The 23816-nt window shown below is 43.4% G+C and overlaps 1 protein-coding gene across 1 annotated transcript; it reads right to left on the bottom strand.

Annotated features, from left to right (window-relative positions):
• Window positions 1-8816: 8816 nt before the first annotated feature.
• On the bottom strand, window positions 8817-21881 carry LOC138766607 (major histocompatibility complex class I-related gene protein-like; the record flags this gene model as incomplete). Its single annotated transcript, XM_069944198.1, has 6 exons — window positions 21651-21881; window positions 20899-21022; window positions 14672-14736; window positions 12897-13157; window positions 10512-10805; window positions 8817-9148 (listed from the first exon to the last, which is right to left on the bottom strand). Coding segments are annotated over exons 3-6 (936 nt in total), but the record flags the coding sequence as incomplete, so codon positions are not given.
• Window positions 21882-23816: the final 1935 nt, after the last annotated feature.

Consider the following 23816-nt stretch of genomic DNA (forward strand, 5'->3'; position numbering starts at 1 on the left):
AGTAGTAGTGGAGCATCAGACAGTAGTAGTGGAGCATCAGACAGTAGTAATGAAGCATAAGACAGTAGTAGTGAAGCATAAGACAGTAGTAGTGAAGCATCAGGCAGTAGTAGTGGAGCATCAGAGAGTAGTAGTGGAGGATAAGACAGTAGTAGTGGAGCATCAGGCAGTAGTAGTGGAGGATCAGACAGTAGTAGTGGAGGATAAGGCAGTAGCAGTGGAGGATCAGACAGTAGTAGTGGAGCATCAGACAGTAGTAGTGGAGCATCAGACAGTAAGAATGAAGCATCAGGCAGTAGTAGTGGAGGATCAGACAGTAGTAGTGGAGGATCAGACAGTAGTAGTGGAGCAGCAGACAGTAGTAGTGGGGCAGCAGACAGTAGTAGTGGGGGATCAGACAGTAGTAGTGGAGGATCAGACAGTAGTAGTGGACCAGCAGACAGTAGTACTGGAGCAGCAGCAGACAGTAGTAGTGGAGGATCAGACAGTAGTAGTGGAGCAGCAGCAGACAGTAGTAGTGGAGGATCAGACAGTAGTAGTGGACCAGCAGACAGTAGTAGTGGAGCAGCAGCAGACAGTAGTAGTGGAGGATCAGACAGTAGTAGTGGAGCAGCAGCAGACAGTAGTAATGATGTAATCATTGATAGGAACGTTTTTAAAATGGCAATACAATGCTAATTAATAAATGTGAAGATAACCACATAATGGCTTGTATTTCTGGTAGCTTAGAACTGAAACAGATAAGGAACAATTTGGAGCAGTTCAGATGTTGATCTCAATGTCTTTATAAAGCAACAATAGAAGGATTCATGAGATTTGTTGTCCATGTCACCTTTTTGTCACCATGGGATCCATGTAACATCTCAGCAAACACTCAAATCTTTTTATGTATAATAAATTTATGCTGGAATAACTTCCATAAATAACTCCAAATTGGTTCAGCAGTATCTGAAATGCTCACGTATGTGAGTACAGTGACAATACACATTCTGTACATGTCAGTGTAAGATTGCTGATACTCACTGTTTATAGCATGGACAGATGAGAGAACAAGAACAATGAAGACCACCACACTTACAATCCCAGACAGGATGAAAGCCAGGGAGGAGCCCTGCTTCATTTCTGCAAGATAAAGGAGAGTATTTTACTCATATGGTTATAGTGACCGGGGAAGATGGTTGTTGTTAGTTGTTATAGTGCTCGGTCAGATGAGACAGGAGCTATGGTAAGAGGATGATGATGCACCCACGGGCTGGCTTGGACCTCAGATGTTCTACAGCAGGGATGGGAAACCTTCGGCCCTCCAGCTGTTGCAAAACTACAGTTCCCACCATGCATGGACAGCCGAAGCTAAAGCTCCGGCTGTCCAGGCATGATGGGAATTGTAGTTTTCCAACAGCTGGAGGGCCGGAGGTTCCCCATCCCTGCTCTACAGCCAGAGAGAGTGAGGGGTGCGAGGCAATAGGAGCTTCTGCAGGGCTTCAAACTTCCTGCTCTTCCTGGTACTGAGGTTAGGGGGCTCCACCAATGTGTTTGTCAACGGTGTGGACCATACTGCGTCTGACTGTTAATAAGATGGTAGGGTGCCCAAGAAGGTGTAATGTAAAACTAGACACTGGGAGACTAGAAAGGAGGTGGTGCAAACCTTTACTGAGGACTTTTACGGGAAAAAATAGCACCTTACAAACAAGCTATCCAAGCTTTTAATCCTGGATTGCGTTGAATAGGTTTGAAGAGGTTTTGGCTGTTGTACAAAGTGCGTCATTGGTCCTGTAGTCACTGCTCGGGGGGTGACATACCTCCCTTACGCAGGGGTTTTTACTCTATAAAAGTACAAGTCCCTACTTGTGTTTCCTCACTCCCATTTGGGGGGTTAGGGTATGTGCACACTATGAAATACCGGCACACCGTATCTTCTCCTCAAATTGGTGCAGGTGAGGGATGGCCTACAGATGGAAATGACGTGCTGTGGGACACCTGCCGCTATCAGTTTCTTGAAACTGTCCATCTCCACCAGCCTGAATGGGAGCATTTTAAAGCACAGCAATTTTGCAATGCTTGTGTTCCGAGCCAGGGCTCCTGGGTGTGAAGGGGGGTATTTGCCCTTACTCTACAGGGTTTAGGGGATGGAAAGTTGCACGCTTCTCTCGGATGGTGTGGACATGGTTGGTGATGCTGGTGGTGCTGATGCGACATTCTCCCTTTGTAGGTGGCCCCTTCCCTGGAGAGGGTGATGAAAAGGTCGAAAGAACAGAAGGGTGCAGAGGGGATCTGATGCACTGCAGCTCATGCCTTGCTTTTTGGTGCCTTCTCACACAGGTGGTGCTCAGGTTATTGATATTTTGCTTGAGGCCATGTTGGTACAGCTCACAAACCATCCACGTCTTGTCTTTAGTAGAGATGATCGAACATCGGAAAATCTAAGGTTCTACTGCCATTGATTTAGTGGCCCATCCATCTGCCCCAGTTGACCTGGAATGCTGTGATCCACATAACAGGAGTAGCTGTCGCCATCTTTGGGGATCACTTCCGCGGTGACCCTGATCTGATAGGTGCCGTCAGGATTGGGGAGGACAGGTGTGGACTCATCTGTGGGGACGTCATCTATCCCGTTCTTCCTCCACTTCACATCCACAGCTCGGGGGTGGAATCCATACACCAGACAGTGAAGCTTTGTCACCTCTCCTGATTCCTGATGTGAGACCTTTACCTCGGGCCGAACTACAAGAGAAATATTGCAAAGTCTTCTGTACAGAGGTCACTGATGCGGGGAAAAGATCCAGTCTATGTATAGATTGAGGATGGGACAAAGTCTTTTCCACTGTTCCAGTTATGACTCCACAGGGGCCCATTGTGATGGTGGACAGAGGCAACCATGAGTATCCTGACTGGGCCACAGATACACAACAAGCTGCCATGTTCTGCCATCTGACACTCTTCGTTTAGATCATTCTACAGTAAATCTTCAGTGGATTTAGACTAGACTATTTAGGCTTTTCTCCTCACACACCACATTGGGCTGGCCCACCAAAGGCTCCTCTGGTAAGTCCAGGCTCCAACTGAGCTGCTAGCTGACTCAAGGCCCAGTGGTAGGAAGATCAGCACACATTTACTGCCAGCTCTCCCCGTTTATCAATACATGTTTACTCATACCCTATGGTCACAGTGACCGACCATACTGACCCAATAATGATCTTTCTCCTCCAAATATTAAATTGGTTTATGATTCTATGTTACTTCTCTCTGTCACTGTATTGCTTATAGTGTATTCAGTGTGTATCAAGCTAGGCAGGGGTTTCCTGACTTAACCCCTGGCAGAAGAGAAGAACTCTCCTACATACCTCGCAAGGTGAGAAGGTGAAATATAGAGGACCCCCTCTTCCCTTATAGTGGAAGCTCCATTAAGGGGTCTTGCATTGTTTTTGAGTTATAGATGAAAAACACAATATTTAAATGAGCCGGCTTGGTGCACTGAGGCCGTTGCCCGGCCCCTCAATGTATCGGCCTACAAGCTTGTTTTGCCATCAAGTAATGAGGTCTTCTAGATCCCGGCGCTGTTACTGTGCAACCCTGAGATCAGGGCTGGGGAAAGCATGCAGGTACAGATTGCATGATTATACATACCGTATAGAACAGTCAGGAGGACATTGCATGAAGTCAGGTATTACTGTAATCTGGATAAGTAGAGAGTAATGTGTTAGATCTAAGAAGCAGAAAATCGGAAAAGCGGAAAATCTTAGGTTCTATAGAACTGGAACCTTGTCGAACCTTCCGCATTTGATTCCCGCTGCCTTCCCGGTCCGCGGGGAAGGAGGAGACAGCTCTGGTACCGCCTATTACCTCGGCTGAATTCCGGAATTCCAGGCGGTACCCGGGCTGTCTCCTCCTTTCCCACGGACCGGGAGGGCATCGGGAATCAAATGCGGAAGGTTCTACAAGGTTCAAATTCTATAGAACCTAAGATTTTCCGAAGTTCGATCATCTCTAGTCTTTAGCACTTTGGAAGAAGAAATGCCATGCCAGAGAGCTCCCCTGAACAGGCTTTGGTATGCTCAGTCCCTGGGCACGGTGGTCAGTACCAGCCGAGGTACTGTCCATGGGCAATCAATGGCAGTGGAGTCATTAAAGAGTAATAGCGGCATGGGGACCTAGTTATCATGGATCATTCACCGGTTGTATTGAACCTATTCCCATCCTGCCCGATGGGTAACGAGTATATCTGGCGGTTTCCCTCCTTTATGACGGAGGATGAAACGTTCGTTGAGCTTTTGAGGGGGTGGTGGATGGAGTTCGACTATTATAATGCGGAACACAAATCCACTCCTCAACTATTCTGGGAAACTAGTAAAGTCGTCCTCAGAGGTAAATTAATAGCTCATGTCACCTCAATGGAAAAAAAAACCGCCGCCCAATACAAAAAGGCGAGTGATCACCTTAGAGGCGCTTACACAGCCTTCCTGGGGGACTCATCTGACTCCAACAGGGAGGCCTGGCAAGCAGCAAAGGCTGACTATGAGCTATGGCTAGACAGGCGGGATAGGATGTATCGCTCCCAAGGCGTGGTGGAATTTTTCCGCTACGGTAATAAGGCGGGCAGACTCTTGGCTAGACTAGCAAAAGGTAGACATCCCCCGGCCCATGTACTGGCACTGAGAGACCAACAGGGGACCCTGCACACTACCCCGACCCAAATAAATAAAATTCTAGGGGATTATTACACATCACTCTACTCCACACCCCCCTTGGAGACGGGTACCTTGTCCACTTTCCTAGCGGATTTATCACTTCCCTCCCTCTCTGAGGAGCAGCAGGAGGTGCTAAACTCAGAAATCACTGAGGAGGAAGTTCGTAGGGCTATAAAGGCCTCCTCAAATGGCAAGGCTCCCGGACCCGACGGGTTCACGGCGGAATTTTTTAAAACATTAATAGACCACATCGCACCTAGCCTCACTACACATTTTAACTCTATGTTCACCACTGGCAATGTCCCGGCAGGAGCAAAAATGGCGTACATAAAAGTTCTCCCTAAGTCGGGTAAAGACCCCACGGACCAGGGATCATACCGCCCAATCTCGCTAATAAATCATGACATTAAATTGCTGACCAAAATACTGGCGGACCGACTAGCCAATTACATGCCTGACCTGGTGGGGGAGGCGCAAGTGGGTTTTATTAGAAATAGGTCGGCAGTTACTAATATTAGAAAAGTGCTGGTGGTCTTGGATAGGATCCGACACCGCCCTCAGCCAAATGACAACCCTGCTTTATTATCTCTAGACGCGGAGAAAGCGTTCGATAATGTTCGTTGGGATTGGCTGTGGGCGGTGTTAGAAAAATTCTCCATTGGAGGGCGCTTTCAGACATTTCTGGGGGGCCTATACACTGATCCGATAGCGAGGGTCCATACCCCGGGGCTCTTATCAGCCCCAATCCCATTAGGAAGGGGCACCCGACAGGGATGCCCGCTTTCCCCTTTATTGTTCGACTTGACCATAGAGCCTCTAGCCAAATATTTAGAAACCTCGGACATGTTCGAGGGTATTCAGGTGGGTGGCAGATCAGTTAAAACGACCCTCTTTGCAGACGATCTCCTGATTTTTCTTAATAACCCCCACATCAGCCTGCCCACACTATTTTCTTTCCTGACTGATTATGGCAAACTTTCAGGATATAAAATAAATTTTGCAAAGAGTGAGCTTCTCCCTCTGGGTCCATCTCCCCCCCCTTGGGCGCGTGTAGATAGGCCATCTTCTGTACAGGTAGCTAAGTCACATATAACCTATCTAGGGATCAAGGTGGGGAAAACGCCAGATTCTCTGTACTCATTAAACTACCCCCCATTATTGAATAAAATCTATGCAGAACTGCGTAAGTGGGCACAGCTACCAATCACCTTTATGGGGCGATGTCACCTGGTAAAGATGGTCAGTTTTGCGCGGTTGTTGTACCCACTCCAAACCCTACCCCTGCTTATAAAACATACTGATATAAATAAACTTCGCCAGACTTTCTCCAAATTCATATGGGCGGGTAGACGCCCAAGAATCGCCTTCCAAAAATTGGCCCTATGCAAATCGGATGGGGGGCTCAACTTCCCAAATGTTAGGGGATACAATATAGTCTGTCTTCTCCGTCATGTTATCGACTGGCTACATGGTTCCTCCTATCATTCTAACTTCCCCCTTGAGTCAGCACTTCTTCAGCCTTGGAACCCGGTAGCACTTCTTCACACCTCTCACTCCCGAATGCCGACGCAGCTTAAAAGCTTTACCATTCTGAAAGATACAGTAATGGCGTGGAGGGAGGCACGAAAGATATTTAAACTTCCTTTTCTGTTGTCCAAAAGGATGCCTCTCTTTGGACATCCAGAACCCCCTTGGGGAAGTTCCCCTGGATGGGCTGTGACATGGGTGGCCAGGGGAGTCACCCAGGCGGGCCATTTAATTAATCCTGAGAGTAGGCAGTGGTTTACCCCATCGGAAATCCTGTCTAAATTTGATCTTCCTCAGTCTCACTTCCTCTATGTCCAGCAGGTGTATGCCTTCTGCTCTACCAGATTGCGGAACTTGGGGGAAGAGGCTCAAAGCCATACTTTAGATGACATCATGGGAGCCACTCCTGGAAAGACCTCTATCTCAGTGTTGTATAATGCCCTTAGAAATTCTTTCCTAAAAATTGATAGGGCAGCCTTGTTTCCGACCTGGGCTAGATGGACGTCTGATCAACAAATCCAGGAACATATCTTGCAAGGGTGGCAAAAGGTCAGAAAATGCATAATAAATGAAAGATGGAGAGAAACTTATTTCAAATTAGCACATAATGCACTCTATGGTTTCAACATACTTCCCTCTCCGCAGTTTCCTGACAGAATCACAGCCTGCCCAAAATGTGACCATCCCCTCACTAATCTGTGGCATGGGGTGTGGAGTTGCACGCATACCCAAACATACTGGAGGGCCATAGCTACCTATGTTCACACGCACTGGAAGATAGAGATATCACACTCCCCCCAGGCCTTTCTCTTCCATCAATTAAGACCCCCGGAGGAAGACACAATGGTAAAGGTACCAGACGTAGTACACATAGTCATACATGTAGCATTGCGGTGTTTGTTCCAGGAGTGGCTCTCAAGTAGGATTCCAGATGTCCCTATGGTAATATCTCAGTTAAAAAGACTATTTGGCATAGATAGAGTTTATGCTGAAAGACACAAACACACAGGGATTAAGGGGTTTTTCGACCGTTGGCGGTCCTTCTTGGAAACCCATCACACAGCTCAGGAGATACATGACATAATGTACCCTTTTAGATATACTGAGTGGTACTGTCGACATGATCTGGCAGGAACTTTGGGGTGTCTACGTGTCCGGCAGTCAACTCTAGTAGTCCCTGACCGCAATGTATCTCCTTAGCTGTCCTTGTGTCCCAGAAGAGGGCTGGGTGATGGGACAAGGGAGGCGAGGGGGGGGGGGGAATTTTTCTAACTACTTGTTATGGTACCTAGATATGGAAGATTATCGTGCCCAGACACGAATGTGTATTCAGTCGTTTTGTGTTGCCCTGTGACATGCCAAATGTCTCTGTCCCTTTACCATATGTTTTTACATGTACCTCAACTGTGGAATTTCAGTTTCTGTTATTTCTCTCTTTTTCTTCTTTTGAGAGAAGTTGTGTATGTAAAAACTTGAAAATTGAATAAAAATTATTAAAAAAAAAAAAAAAAGAGTAATAGCGACCGCTCCATGACTTGGGGCTCTTAGCGTTATGAAAATTTGCACGGCGGTGAGGTGGAGGGCTCTATGCTTTCAGCAGCAGAGGAGCAAGTGGAAGACAAACCCATGGAACCGGAGGAACACTGTGCCATAAAACCAACCAAAGCCTCCACTTGCTCCTGACTGACCATGCTCCGAGCTGTACTGGGTCCTAGTAAATGATGCTACAGACCCTGGCACTTGCATCAGAAGGAGGTGTTATATTTTCTGGCATAACAGGCGTAGCTCTATCTGTTCCCTACAGCAGCTCCAGCACCACCAGCAGCAGCACCATGTCCCTATTTTAGCTTCCTTGATATTTTTCATTAAAAAAATTGCCTAACTCCGGCAACACTTGTATATATAAGCCACGCACCGATGGCCTAACAGATGCATAACAGCATTCTGGGACACTTCTTACATGCAATATTCAAGGTAAAGCAACACATAATGATCAATTCCTGAGAAACTTATAATGGCTGACAATCAGTATGGCTGCACTTCCTGTTGTGACTTTTTTTTTTAGGGGGTGGGGGTGTCCTTCTTTAACACATTGCAAAAGTCATGTAGAGTAGACAAACCAAACAATTAAGGTTTTCACCATCTTTCTTGGTTTCTCCCAAGTGGAGATGAAACTCACCCCATCTGACAAGGAGCGGCTCCCCCAGTATGGATACAACTCACCCCATCTGACAAGGAGCGGCTCCCCCAGTATGGATACAACTCACCCCATCTGACAAGGAGCGGCTCCCCCAGTATGGATACAACTCCCCCCATCTGACAAGGAGCGGCTCCCCCAGTGTGGATACAACTCACCCCATCTGACAAGGAGCGGCTCCCCCAGTATGGATACAACTCACCCCATCTGACAAGGAGCGGCTCCCCCAGTATAGATACAACTCACCCCATCTGACAAGGAGCGGCTCCCCCAGTATGGATACAACTCACCCCGTCTGACAAGGAGCGGCTCCCCCAGTATGGATACAACTCACCCCGTCTGACAAGGAGCGGCTCCCCCAGTATGGATATAACTCACCCCATCTGACAAGGAGCGGCTCCCCCAGTATGGATACAACTCACCCCATCTGACAAGGAGCGGCTCCCCCAGTATGGATACAACTCACCCCATCTGACAAGGAGTGGTTCCTCCAGGCTGCTGTGATCCACATAACAGGAGTAGCTGTCGTCCTCTTTGGGGATCACTTCCGCGTTGACCCTGATCTGATAGGTGCCGTCAGGATTGGGGAGGACAGGTGTGGACTCATCTGTGGGGACGTCATCTGTCCCGTTCTTCATCCACTTCACATCCACAGATCGAGGGTGGAATCCATACACCAGACAGTGAAGCTTTGTCACCTCTCCTGATTCCTGATGTGAGACCTTTACCTTGGGCCGAACTACAAGAGAAATATTGCAAAGTCTTCTGTACAGAGGTCACTGATGCGGGGAAAAGATCCAGTCTATGTATAGATTGAGGATGGGACAAAGTCTTTTCCACTGTTCCAGTTATGACTCCACAGGGGCCCATTGTGATGGTGGACAGAGGCAACCATGAGTATCCTGACTGGGCCACAGATACACAACAAGCTGCCATGTTCTGCGATCTGACACTCTTTGTTTAGATCATTCTACAGTAAATCTTCTGTGGATTTAGATCAGACTATTTAGGCTTTACTCCTCACACACCACATTGGGCTGGCCCACCAAAGGCTCCTCTGGTAAGTCCAGACTCCAACTGAGCTGCTAGCTGACTCAAGGCCCAGTGGTAGGAAGATCAGCACACATTTACTGCCAGCTCTCCCCGTTTATCAATACATGTTTACTCATACCCTATGGTCACAGTGACCAACCATACTGACCCAATAATGATCTTTCTCCTCCAAATATTAAATTGGTTTATGGTTCTATGTTACTTCTCTCTGTCACTGTATTGCTTATAGTGTATTCAGTGTGTATCAAGCTGGGCAGGGGTTTCCTGAGTTAACCCCTGGCAGAAGAAAAGAACTCCCCTACATACCTTGCAAGGTGAAAAGGTAAAATATAGAGGACCCCCCCCCCCTTCCCTTATACTAGAAGCTCCATTATGGGGTCTTGCATTAGAATACTGTAATTATAATATAGTTACACTATAGTTCACACTGAGCAAAATCTCTATAGGAGGGCTCGCTCGCCTCCGCTTTTGCCCTTCTCCACTCAAAGAATTGACATGTCCGTCCATTTGACAGATGGGATTCTGAGAGCTCCGCCACAGAATTCCGCCGAACTTGCTCAATGTGAACTGGCCCTTACGTTATTTTAGGAAATTTGTCCCCGCTTACCGACCACCATTTTAAAAGCAGTGATCAGATTGATATTTGCAACAATATTTAAAGGGTAACTAACAAACTCTGTACATACAAACCCGCTGTTATGTACCTGTTGGGGATGCGACGTAGATTCCACCGATATTTATTCACTTTCGATCCGCACTGTTTTTGAGTTATAGATGAAAAACACAATATTTAAATGAGCCGGCTTGGTGCACTGAGGTCGTTGAACGGCCCCTCAATGTATCGGCCTACAAGCTTGTTTTGCCATCAAGTAATGAGGTCTTTTAGATCCCGGCGCTGTTACTGTGCAACCTTGAGATTAGGGCTGGGGAAAGCATGCAGGTACAGATTGCACGATTATATTATAGGACATTGCATGGAGTCAGGTATTACTGTAAGACTGTAATTTGGATAAGTAGAGAGTAATGTGTTAGATCTAAGAATCAGAGACAATAAGTAGAATCACCTCTTCTCTCCAGCTCTTCTCTCCCGTACGCAATGAATCTCTTCAGCCTTTGGATACATTCACTTTCTAGGTAATGCTTGGTTCTTCTCGCAAATCCTATATCCGGCATGTTCCATCTCTGTGTAACGCTCTGAGCATCAGCCATCATAGGGATAAATGTTCCTGTTGGCTTGTCATAGTACATGTATTCTCTCCCGTCATATCTGTAATGCTCAGAACTTACGTTGCTGCCGTCATCTCTCAGCTCACAGCTCTGGATCATTTGCAGGAAATGGAAACCTGTATGTGAGGTAGGAAAGTGTTAGACGTAGTGCAGAGTGCTCCTATGCCGATCCTAAGGCTATGTTCACACGTATAAAAAGTGGCGGAATGCCGGTGTAGCAGGCCAGTTTAACCCCCGTCCAGATTATACCCAGGTATAAAATAGCCTAGGCCAGAGTATACCCCGGGGGATATATTTTCATACCCAGGGGTGTAATATAGCCTAGGCCAGACTATAAACCTGGAGACAGTCTAGCCCAGGCCACAATATACCCCGCCAGACTATATCCCTCCAAGTTATCAGGTCACTGTTTTTCTCAGTTCTGACCCAGGCTACAGTATACCCCAGGGGATACATTCTATACCAGGGGTGTAAAATAGCCTAGGACAGAATAGGTCCCTCCAGGTCATAATGTTATCACTTCAATGTTTTTTCACTTTATCTCTAATTTGTTGAAAAGTGCACAGAATTTTTTTTTTTATTATTATTATCATACTCATATCATATCATAGTTTTTTATGGGCTGTGCAAAATTTTACGGTTGTTGCGCAAAAATCATCATTAGACGCAAGTGCCTTGATACATCTTGCAAAATTTATTGCACAATTTATGGTTTTTTTGCAGTCTTTTTTTTTATCCTTTTTTGCAACAAAAAAAAAAATGGATTGAAAACGGATCAAAACACATTTTTTTTAGTGTACACAAAAATGCGGTCAACCACAGTATTTGTATATGCTAAAAAAAAAAACGATGCATTTTTATCCGTTTTTTTTTTTTTATTATGGAATGGAAAAACTGATTAATGGAAAAACTGATCAAAATGGAGGCACACAAACGCTTCCTTTTTTCTTATCCATTTTGCAAAAAACTAATGGGAAAAAAATGGACTGCAATAACACATTGTGAACCCAGTCTAAAACAGCTTGGATACAAAGCTATGCTAGGGTAGGATTTTGCGCAAATTTTTTTTAATTTGCACTGATGTAAAATTACAAAACTGATGTAAACTAGCACAAAACCCTTAATACCTCTTGGACAGGTATTTATGTAGTGCACAAAATCTCCTTATTAGGCTGGGTTCACACTGCGTTTTGCAATCCGTTTTTTTCATCCATTTTTGCAAAAAACGGATGCATTTGTGTGCATCCGTTTTGATCCGTTTTTCCATTGACTTCCATTGTAAAAAAACGGATCAGTTTTTTTAACGGACACAAAAGTAGTGTCAGATAAGTTTTTGTGTCGATCAAAAAAACGGATCCTAGGCTATTTTATACAGCGGGGTATAGTTTGGCCTACACTATTTTACATCCCAGAGTATAGTTTGGACTAGGCTATTTTATACTCTGGCCTAGGCTATTTTATACCCCGGGGTATACTCTGGCCTGGAGGGGTATAGTTTGGCCTAGGCTATTTTATAACCCAGGGTATACTCTGGCCTGGAGGGGTATAGTTTGGCCTATGCTATTTTATACCCCGGCGTATATTCTGGCCTAGGCCATTTTATACCCGGGTATAATCTGCACGGGGGTTAATCTGGCCTGCTACACTGGCTGTACACTACCACTGATCCACTACCGTAGTGGTGTCACATTTCCATCCAAGTGACCGGCCCTCCCATCGCTACAACATCATCCGGGGACACACCACACTAGTAGTAATAGTCTATAGTACTGCACACTGCTACTGTGATGCTCACTAAGTTTCAAAGCAGGAAATGGTTGCTGCCTACATAGCCACTACCTTATATACAGCCTCTGACATCACCCTCCTATGTGCCCCGTGATTGGTTAACCCCTGTCATGTGACTCAAGTGCTTACCCACTATGTGCCTCTTGATTGGCTAATTTGTGCTACCCCCCGGTGTCATACTTCCTGGCCATGTGTTTTTGTTTTTTTTTTCTATTAGAGCCACCAAAAGTTCAGGTCCAACTCTGGTTTGGACGGTTCGGTTTGCTCATCTCTAAATATGATATCATGGATATGTTTCTACAGATGGAACAGTAGCGTCTACTACTCTATTTCATACATTGTTAGATGTATAGATATACTGCACACAGTAAACATATACATGGAGCCTATATAACTATATAGGATATTACATGTCTCACCTTCAGTGAGGTGTAGTCTCTCCTTCCCTAGCGACACCTCATGTCTGAATGCAGCCTCATTGGCTTTACTACTCCACGTCCGCCTATTCCAGTACTCGGGTTTCTCCTTCTTCATCCATTCAGCCACAGGGAGGCGTCTCTGTATATCACTTGTGTATCGCTCAGTCTGCTGATCATCCACGTATGCGGATAAAGAGAAGTCAGGCAGGCCGGATCCTGGGGCTGTGATCCCAGAGACACAATAGCGCAGAGTGTGACTGTCTGAGAGAGAGATATGGAGGGTTACATATAGCACCATCATCATCATCTACAGGGCCATGCTCACATCTATGTCTATGTGTTGAACTGATATTCCCATATAGTTATACTTGTAGGACTCATCAAGTTATTAAAGGTAAATTATGAGCGGAGTATCTAACCTGCTGATCTGTCCCTATAGCCCACGAGGAGCTGACGATGAAGGTGAGTTTCTTACCTTGATCCTTGAGCCATTTTCAGAGTATTAGTATTTCATTATATATGCTAATGAGGCAGTTAGGTGCCTGAGAGCCATAGTCCCACCCCCAGGGCACCAAACCGCCTCATTAGCATATATAATGAAATACTAATACTCTGAAAATGGCTCAAGGATCAAGGTAAGAGACTCACCCTCATCATCAGCTCCTTGTGGGCTATAGGGACAGATCAGCAGGTTAGACACTCCTCTGATCACCACTTTTCTCTACAAGCAGTGGTCTCGCTATATATTTAACTTTAAAGCAAATGTACCATCAGGGACATTCGCTTTAAGGCTATGTTCACACTGCGTACGAATCCGTACGCATTTCTTACGGCACCGTACATGTGCGGCTGAAGCTACGGGCGTGTGAATATTCGATATGCGGCCGGATGCGTACGCATTGCGAACGTACGCCCGTAGTCTACTTACGCTTCCTGAGCCCCCTACGAAGCGATCTGACAGCGGTCTTTTACTTGGAAATCTTCGGCTAGCCCCGGACACCCCACAGAACCTTTTGGATCGGCATAGAAGAGTGGAAAAATGAAGAAATCACCATTACGTACGGATCCGCGCGATACGCTACGGGCGTAAGTTACAGCCCTCCAGCCGGAAACAATGGTCTGGTTCATTTCTTACGGCGCCGTATATGATCCGGGCGTACATTCGTACGAAGTGTGAACTGTGCAGCCGGGAGCGTATACTTTGCATTGTACGCTAACTACGTAAGTTTCCGACCGCATATTCACGGAACGCACTACGGCCGGAAGCTTACGTAGTGTGAACATAGCCCAAGTGTGTGCAATAGAAAGACAGATAGAGATAGGCTAGAAGTAGAGAGCATCTCCTTTAGGTTGGCAAGAGCACATGGTACACATAAAACAGTAGCCAAAAATTGTATCAACATCACGCGCCTATGTACTACTACAATACTGGCGTCACGAATAACAACACAACATCACACCTGTGTACTACTACAATACGTCACGAATAACAACACAACATCACAGTGGCCCAGTACAAGACAGACACCTACCACAAGTATGTTAGGGATTTGGGCCGGCATAACCTATAGCCCACTGTCTGACACCTTGTGGTCTTCTTTAAAGTCCCCAGCAAAAGGTGAGAAGGGTCCTTACTGCCCTGCCCCCTCTTCCTAGTCAAAAAGCTCCTAAACATAATGCAAAGAAATTCTACAGTGCTGACAAAAAGCGAAAATCACACAAAACTACATCATCACCTATAATAATGACGTCATATGTAGTAATATAATACTCACCAGAATACACTCCCGACAAGCTCAGAACCATCAGGATCAGGACAGACATCTTCTACACGCTGAGTCTGACATAGGAAATAAATGTCCAATATTAGTGTAAAGAAGCAAAAAACGAGGCACTCGTCATAGTAGGCTGGGCTCTCCCCGAGAGGGTGTGTACACCAATCGGAAAATGAGGGTTTAGTTACCAGGCAGAGTAAAGATATATGAGTAATAGAAGTAGTAGGCTCTCTAGCGTAACTGAAGTTCCACAGTCCAGCACTTGGCAAAGAAGTTTTGTATTTATTCAGTTTCGTTGCAATGCACAGCAGAACACCAACATGCAGTGACCCCACAGATTAACCCTTAGGGGACACAGCCAGTTTTCATTTTTGCGTTTTCGTTTTTCCCTCCTCGTGTATATAAGGCCATAGCGCCTGCATTTTTCCACCTAGAGACCCAAATGAGCCCTTATTTTTTGCGCAACTAATTGTACTTTGCTATGGCAGATGTAATTTTTGCCTAAAATGTGCCGGGAAACCAGAAAAAAAATTATATGTGTGGTGAAATTGAAAAAAAAAAATTTTTTTTTTTTATTTTGGGGGGGGGTTGTTTTTACTCCGTTCGCCCTGGGGTAAAACTGACTCGTTATATATGTTCCTTAAGTTGTTACGATTACAACGATATATAACATGTATAATTTTTATTTGATTTGATGGCTTGTAAAAAATTAAAACCTTTTAAAGAAAATATATGTTCCTTAAAATCGCTCCATTCCCAGGCTTATAACGCTTTTATCCTTTGGTCTATGGGTCTGTGTGAGGTGTCATTTTTTGCGCCATGATGTGTTCTTTCTATCGGTACCATGATTGCGCATATATGACTTTTTGATCGCTTTTTATTACAATTATTCTGGATTTGATGCGACCAAAAATGCGCAATTTTGCACTTTGGGATTTTTTTGCGCTGACACCGTTTACCGTGTGAGATCAGGAATGTGATTAATTAATAGTTCGGGCGATTACGCACGCGGCGATACCAAACATGTTTGTTTATTTATTTATTTATTTATTTTTATTTATAAAATGGGGAAAGGGGGGTGATTCAGACTTTTATTAGGGGAGGGGGTTTTGTGTTATTAAAAATACATTTTTCTTTTACTTTACACATATACTAGAAGCCCCCCTGGGGTTAGGGTTATTCCCCCTGGGCTTAGGGTTAGTCCCCCTGGGGGACTTCTAGTACATGCACTCTGATCTCTCATAGAGATCCATGCAGTATAGTTATACTGCATGAATCCATGAGATCGGTGTTCTATTGCTTTTGGCTGCTGCAGCCAAAAGCAATAGAATGCCGAGCCGGGATCAGCGCCATTACGGTGCAGACCCCGGCCCGGGATGGATGCAGGGATCGCCCCCCGCAATCGCGCCGCAGGGGGCGCGATCCCCCCACTCGACCACTAGGGATGAATGTAAGCAAGTATTTAGAAGCAGCTGTCAACTTTGACAGCTGCTTCTAAGTACTTAATTAGCGGGCACAGCGATCGGACCGTGCCCGCTAATAGCCGTGATCCCGGGCTACATGCGGCACCCGGGATCGCGGCAGTTCAGAGGGGGGTCGCCGCGCGACCCCCCTCTGAACTCCCATAGCGGCACGAGGACGTTCAGTAACGTCCTGGTGCAGCTATGGGTTAATTATTTATTTATTATTATTTATTTATTATTATTATTATTATTATTATTATTATTATTATTATATTATTTATTGATTATTTAATCTGTGGGGTCACTGCATGTTGGTGTTCTGCTGTGCATTGCAACGAAACTGAATAAATACAAAACTTCTTTGCCAAGTGCTGGACTGTGGAACATTTTTCTTCAGTGTTGCATAAATACGCATCGAGCCATATGTGAGTCCGGGCACCAGAGAAGTTGGAATCGGTGAGCTGACACTCTTTTCTATATGTTCTCTAGCGTAACTCCCCTTAAATTATCCAAGTTAATATGTATAGTCTTAGATATATATCGTTTCTGGTTATATCATAAATGGTTGATTATAATAAGTCAGAATTGTGTGTAGAGATAAATAATTTTTATATTCATAAGATGAAACAAATAAAAAATAAAATTAACCAGTGAAGAATACAAGCAAAATTAAAAAACACACCTGTATCAAGATTCATAAGGCTCTATAGGCATATATATCAGTATATATCTTCATAGTATGATAATCACAGGAGTATGTATATTAAAATTCTTAGTGTAAAACACATATAAAAAACATAGCAAAGCTTGAAGGATGTTTCATAAAAAGGGGATCTTTGTGTAGTATATTTCATAAATGACTTTTTCATGAAATATTTATAAAATATACTACACAAAGATCACCTTTTTTTTATGAAACATCCTTCAAGCTTTGCTATGTTTTTTATATGAGTTCTTACACTTCCACTGAAATTACTTCCTTGTCGCTTCAGATGAATAAAACCAAATATATTAGAGAAATACAGACACCATCCACAACTTCTGCCACCTGATCTGTCATTAGGTGTATATACGGTACATGATGATGGATGATTTTATAATTTGGGAACCATATGGCGAGAGTAACAGTGCGGGTTAAATAAACAATCACCACAATCCATATCCGAGACGTTACCAACATCACAAGTACCACACAACACAACAACCACATTACCACAGCACCAACTATCCAACCAATCACAGGCATCACTCCACCTACCCTAACCCACCACTTCACAACCCACCTCCCAGACCTGCATACCATTCTGCCCAGAGATCCCCAGTACCCAGTCCCTCAATAACCAACCATCACCACTGAGTAAATAATCGAACCAACCCAGCAACCAATACCCCCAGGAAAGACCACACATAAGAGAATCAGGAGACGAAGATCCCGAAAGTCTACAACCAAAACCCAAACAAGAGAAAACATACTAGCAACTTCAATCATTAATCTTAGTTCCACTGAACTTACTACACCTCAAAAATCCCTCCTTGAGAAAGGACTCAAATTTGCCCCAAGTAACTCCCTCAATAGATTTGATACCTATATAGGATTAGAAAAGTATGTCCACAAACTATGTCTGTTTAAATATTTTTAAAAAAAGCCACTAGAGAGAACACAAACATCTAAAGACCAATAGAAACTCTTATGCGAACCAGCCTTAGAATCCGACATTCTAAATACAAAAGAATACGAGTTCATCATGGTCAACCAACGCAGACTTCCAGTATTCTACACCATCCCAAAATTCCACAAAGACCCACAAAACCCACCAGGCCGTCCCATCATTTCTGGTTTCGGTTCCCTAACAGCTAACTTCTCACAATACATAGACAGAATTCTTCAACCCTTGGTTCAGTCCACCCCCACCTACCTTAAAGATACCACTCAAGTCATTAAGGAATTAGAATTTTTCAACTGGCAACCCGATTACCTCTTAGCTACATTAGATGTGCAATCATTATACACTATCATAGACCACCATCAAGGAGTAGAAGCCACCAAACACCATCTACAAAAAAACAATATTCCACCAGAGCAAATCCTATTCATAACTGAAGCTATCTCATTCATTTTATCCCATAACTATTTTCACTTTCATGATTCATACTACCAACAAATAACAGGTACAGCTATGGGTACTCGCTTTGCCCCAAGCTATGCTAACCTGTTTATGGCCCATTGGGAAGAATCAGTCATCATGCCACACCTAGGAAATAACCTTCTTTTTTGGAAAAGATATATAGATGACATCATTTTAATTTGGAAAGGCACCCAAAACCAACTAGAACAGTTTCTCCTCCAACTCAATACCAACGACCGCAACCTTAAATTTACTCCTCACATCAGTCAAGAACAAGTAGAATTTCTTGATCTCAACCTCACCGTAAGAGACAATAAATTAACATGCCACACCTACAAAAAACCTACTTCCAAAAACAGCTATATACTCTTCTCCAGCTGCCATCTCCCTAGATAGCTTACCAACATACCTACCAGTCAATTCTGCAGATTGAAAAGAAACTGTACCTACAATGATCAATTTCTCAAAGAAGCGGAAGATTTCTCTAAACAATTCAGAGCCAAACAATATCCCGAACCAATCATACAAAAATCCCTCCAACTAGTCCAGCAATTAGACAGAACACAATTTTTCCAGCACACTGAGTGAACTACCCCCAACCAATACACCACATCAGAAACATCCAAAATCATAATACCATTCAACACTCAACATAAACAAATAGTATAAATCTTTGCCAAAAATTGGCCCCTACTCTGTCAGGCAAAGTCCTGGCCCCCCTCCTACCAGCAAGACCCCCTATTGTATTCACAAGAGCCCCAAATTTAGCCATTAAAGTAGCTCCTACAATCAGAAACCCTTCCCAAAAACAAGAAAAACCCAACTGGCTTACAACCAAGCGTTTTTATCGTTGCGGAACCTGCCCCTGCTGCAAATGCACACAGTTCCCCAAAAAAACAATTGAAGTCCAGTCAACTAGCAACGACTTCAAATGGACAATTCAAGAATTACTAACCTGCCACACCAAAGGAGTTATTTATATTTTGCAGTGCCCATGCAATAAACAGTATGTAGGACGCACAAAGAGGGAACTAAAAACCAGAATCAGTGAACACCTATACAACATCAGGAAGGGAAATGAGAATCATCCCCTATCTTTACACTTTAAGAAGTTTCACAATATGAAGACGGAAGGCATCACATATACAGCATTACATACAGTGAAAGTAAATTGGAGAGGAGGGGATTTCATAGCAGCCATGTCAAGGGCAGAAGCTAGATTAATCTATGACTTCGAAACCATCGCACCAGCAGGATTCAACGACGAACTAGAAGTATTTGGTTTCGTATAGCCAGCGTCCATCGAGACATTTTAAAACTCCTTATGCATTTGTAACAATTTAACTATACAAGCACAAGCTATAGTACGCAACCTAGCATAACTATCTATTCAATTAACTTGCAATAAGGAGCTCAAGTACAGTTAATCAACAAAACTACATAAACAATCATTGTGAACTGTACATAGACTGTAATAAACTGGCACGGCACAACAGTATTTTAAACTGATCATTGAAATAAGACTGCTAAAGCACTTTACCAACTTAGCAAAGCCGGCATAAAGCAGACATGAGACGAATTACGGCATAATTACAACACATTCGTCGCTGTTTACAATATATACAAATATCTATTGACTGGCACTTTATGAATTAAACAATTATTGCAACTAATTAAGGATCGTTACTGAAGATAAGAGGGATCATTTGGATGATATTAACTACATTTTATGAACTGAGACTCATATAACTACTTACAAATAATTTTTATATATTTTTTGTTTTTTGTTTTTCAATACCTCCATTTTTCATATTTTCATATCTTTTTTATCTATATATATTTTTTCATATTTTTAATTTTTTACTTTATAAACCATTTCCATATATTGTTATTTTAATTTTGTCTACTATGTGTATATCTTGTACCAAATGATTTTAATGTCGACTAGATTATAATGTTATTTAATTGATTTATGCGTTGTTTTTGCGCAGCAGAACACAGCCTATTAAGCAATGGGATCCCGGCCGGAGCGTACACACATCGTATACGCTCCGGCCGGGATCTGTGCGGCCCCGCAAATAACTGACAGGTCAGTTTTCTGCGGCCGGAATTCACTGAATTCCGGCCGCAGAAAGACCTGTCAGTTCACACAGTGAAGCGAGTGGCTCACTACACATAAAGAAGGGCCTCGTACTCAAAAACATGACCTCTTTTCCCCCCTCTCTTATCTCCAGGTCAGGTGTGGTTTGCAAGTAAGCTTAATTTACTTCAATGGAACCAAACCGCACCCAATCTGGAGACAAGAGAGGGGAAAAAGTGGCCATGTTTTTGTAGCGCTGGATAACCCCTTTTAACATAAAAACATTATTTAGGGTGCCTTCAAACGTAACGGATCTGCAGCGGATTTGACATTGTGAATTCGCAGCAAAATCCACTGCGGATCCAGTGCCATTCATCCCTATGAGAACACATACTCGCAGCAGGATTGAGTATGTGAATTAGCCCAGAGGTTTTATATCACATACTCACAGCGGGATGTAGTGTATGCTGTGAGAGTAGAGTAACTCCGCTCCTGCTCATTTGCCAGGAGAGACAGATCAGGTAAGTACATTAATTTGATGCCAAAGGGCCCTCTCACCCTTCCTGGAGTCCCAATGTCCAGGGTGCGCTCCGTGCTGATCTTGTCCTAGGTTGTGCAATAACCACAGCTTTCTTCTGCGATCGCCCTTTATTTCCGTCCTGCAGCCGTGGGGATACCCTGGCTGCAATGACACAATTAAATGGAGGATCCCAGCCAGGATGTGCGTAGAAGACAAGTCAGCCATAGAGATAAGCAGCTCCAGTTACACTCATGTCTTATCATCAACAACCATATCATCCCAGTACAGAACCTAGACACACCCAGTGTACGCTGTACACAACATAAGCTGTAGGAAGGTGCAACATCCTGTTAACACTTCACATGCCATACCTGGCCAGTGGCCACTGTACTAGTCATATATCTGTTCATGCCGCAGCCCAGTACGGTGCATGGTGGGAGAGATTCAGTGGGACGCAGGTGGAATGATGAGTGTTGTAGTACCTCCAGTGCTGGAGTATTGTATTAGGACTGACACAGTCATGAGGGGGTTACACGTCTAGGTTGCTATCTCCCAGATGATGATGAGGTGCAGAGACTGGGGTAACGTAAACCCAGTAACACTCACAGTACTTGGCAAACAGAGAGTTAAAGCGTCTACTATCAGTAAGGAGGCACAGAGTCTAACAAGGTTCCAGACAAAAGGTGCCCCCCCCCCACTGACCTTGAAGAAAACACTCTATGTCTACAACTCTATTACCCTTAATATATATAATATAAGTGATTGTAGTATAATTCTGTTAGAGACTTACATGCAGCTTCTGGTCAGAATAATTCTCCTTTGTTTTTCTTCTCCATTCGCACAGACCTCAGTGAGTACACTACCTGACAAACCTTTGAGGGCCCACGCTCTTCAGGCCCCCTCCTTCCGTTTTCCCCTTCTATATATATAAACAATAATCCTTTCCCCTTTGTGTTTTGACCTTGAGGCCTCGAGATTATATAAACACAGTGCAGGTTTTCACTTCCTCTTCCCGTTACGTGTACGTGCTAGTCCCTGCCCACCCCCACTTTCTGTTTTGCTCAAAATGAGAAGGGAGACACCTGGTGGCCAAGACTTTAGAACTGCATCTCTGTCACCAGAAAGTCACAATTATCAGATCATTTTCATCCTCTTTGTAAGGTCACATTCATGTTATTACTAAAGCTTATTTTTCTAAAAATTCCAAAAGAAAAAAAATTAATAACCCAGTGTTATTACAAACCAGACTTGTGTAACAGGCAGTAATGGATATAGCAATATAGCACGTCTACATTATATCCACATCTACTATGCACACTTTTGTCTTAATGCAATATCCTATATCCTATCATATACCTTGTGGTCAATTATTTGCATGCAGCTTCTCTGCTGCTACTACAGCTTTACTTACAATTTACACCAAAAGGAAAAAATGCTGAACTTACGTAGCAAGAATAATCAATCTTTATTAAATACATATATTTTAAAACAATTCATAAAAAAGAGAAAACCTGACATTAAAAAAGAACGGTGGCTATCCCGGAGGTGTTTATTCATATATAAACTCGTATTATTTGCTGTGATCCCTGACCCACAACACAAATCTTCCATGCAGATGGATAAAGTACAATATACAATAAATAACACTGAATAAATATAAAATTACAGTACCAAAAGTGCTAGTGCATAAAGTTCATTAGACTCACGTATATCATAACATTAGTTCCATAATCCGCCTATATTACCATTATTACCGCACTAATTCTGGGATGACCCCCGGACGAAGGCAACGAACGTCGGGGTGGTGGCGTCCCGGAGGAGCTACATAACAAATAGACCTGTAAGGTAGTATACTTGCTGTATCCCAGAATTAGTGGGGTAATAATGGTAATATAGGCGGATTATGGAACTAATGTTATGATATACGTGAATCTAATGAACTTTATGCACTAGCACTTTTGGTACTGTAATTTAATATTTATTCAGTGTTATTTATTGTATATTGTACTTTATCCATCTGCATGGAAGATTTGTGTTGTGGGTCAGGGATCACAGCAAATAATACGAGTTTATATATGAATAAACACCTCCAGGATAGCCACCGTTCTTTTTTAATGTCAGGTTTTCTCTTTTTTATGAATTGTTTTAAAATATATGTATTTAATAAAGATTGATTATTCTTGCTACGTAAGTTCAGCATTTTTTCCTTTTGGTGTAAATCCACATCTACTACTAGATTGAAGATCAGCCACACAAAAAGTATTGTAGCTATATGGGACCAGTCAGACGGGATATACACATACCATGCTGGAAATGGCAGCCAAAATTACCGATTAGAAATCACAGGCAACCGATGTAAGTGTCGCTAACGGTCATGAAATCTGAACTTCCAAAGAAACAAAAAGAAAAGTCAGACACAGGTTCGATGATCCCTGAATATTCAGTCCAGTCCTGAATATTCCATATGAATTTCACATAGATATATTAAGAGAATACAAAAAATTCTAAACAATAACTTTGTCTTCTTTTTCCTGTGTTATAGGGGTACTCCGGCGAAAATATTTTTCTTTCAAATCAACTGGAGTCAGAAAGTTAAATGGATTTGTAATTTACTTCTATTTAAAAATGTGAAGTATACTTATCAGCTGCTGTATGTCCTGCAGGAAGTGGTGTATTCTTTCCAGTCTGGAGAGAAGGAGAGGTTATCTAATATGGATTTGCTCCTGCTTGGGACAGTTCCTGACAGGAAGTGGCAGCAGGGAGCACTGTGTCAGACTGGAAATAATACACCACTTCCTGCAGGACATACAGAGGCTGATAAGTACTGGAAGACTGGAGATTATTAAACAGACTCCATTACTCACAAATTACTCACACAAAAATTATCCAGAAATACAGTAAGTCAGACATTCAGGCGTCATCTATATAAGTGTGGTGTACGCTCGACCGGTCACTT

The sequence above is a fragment of the Dendropsophus ebraccatus genome, chromosome 10, assembly GCF_027789765.1.
Source record: "Dendropsophus ebraccatus isolate aDenEbr1 chromosome 10, aDenEbr1.pat, whole genome shotgun sequence".
Taxonomy (NCBI): domain Eukaryota; kingdom Metazoa; phylum Chordata; class Amphibia; order Anura; family Hylidae; genus Dendropsophus; species Dendropsophus ebraccatus.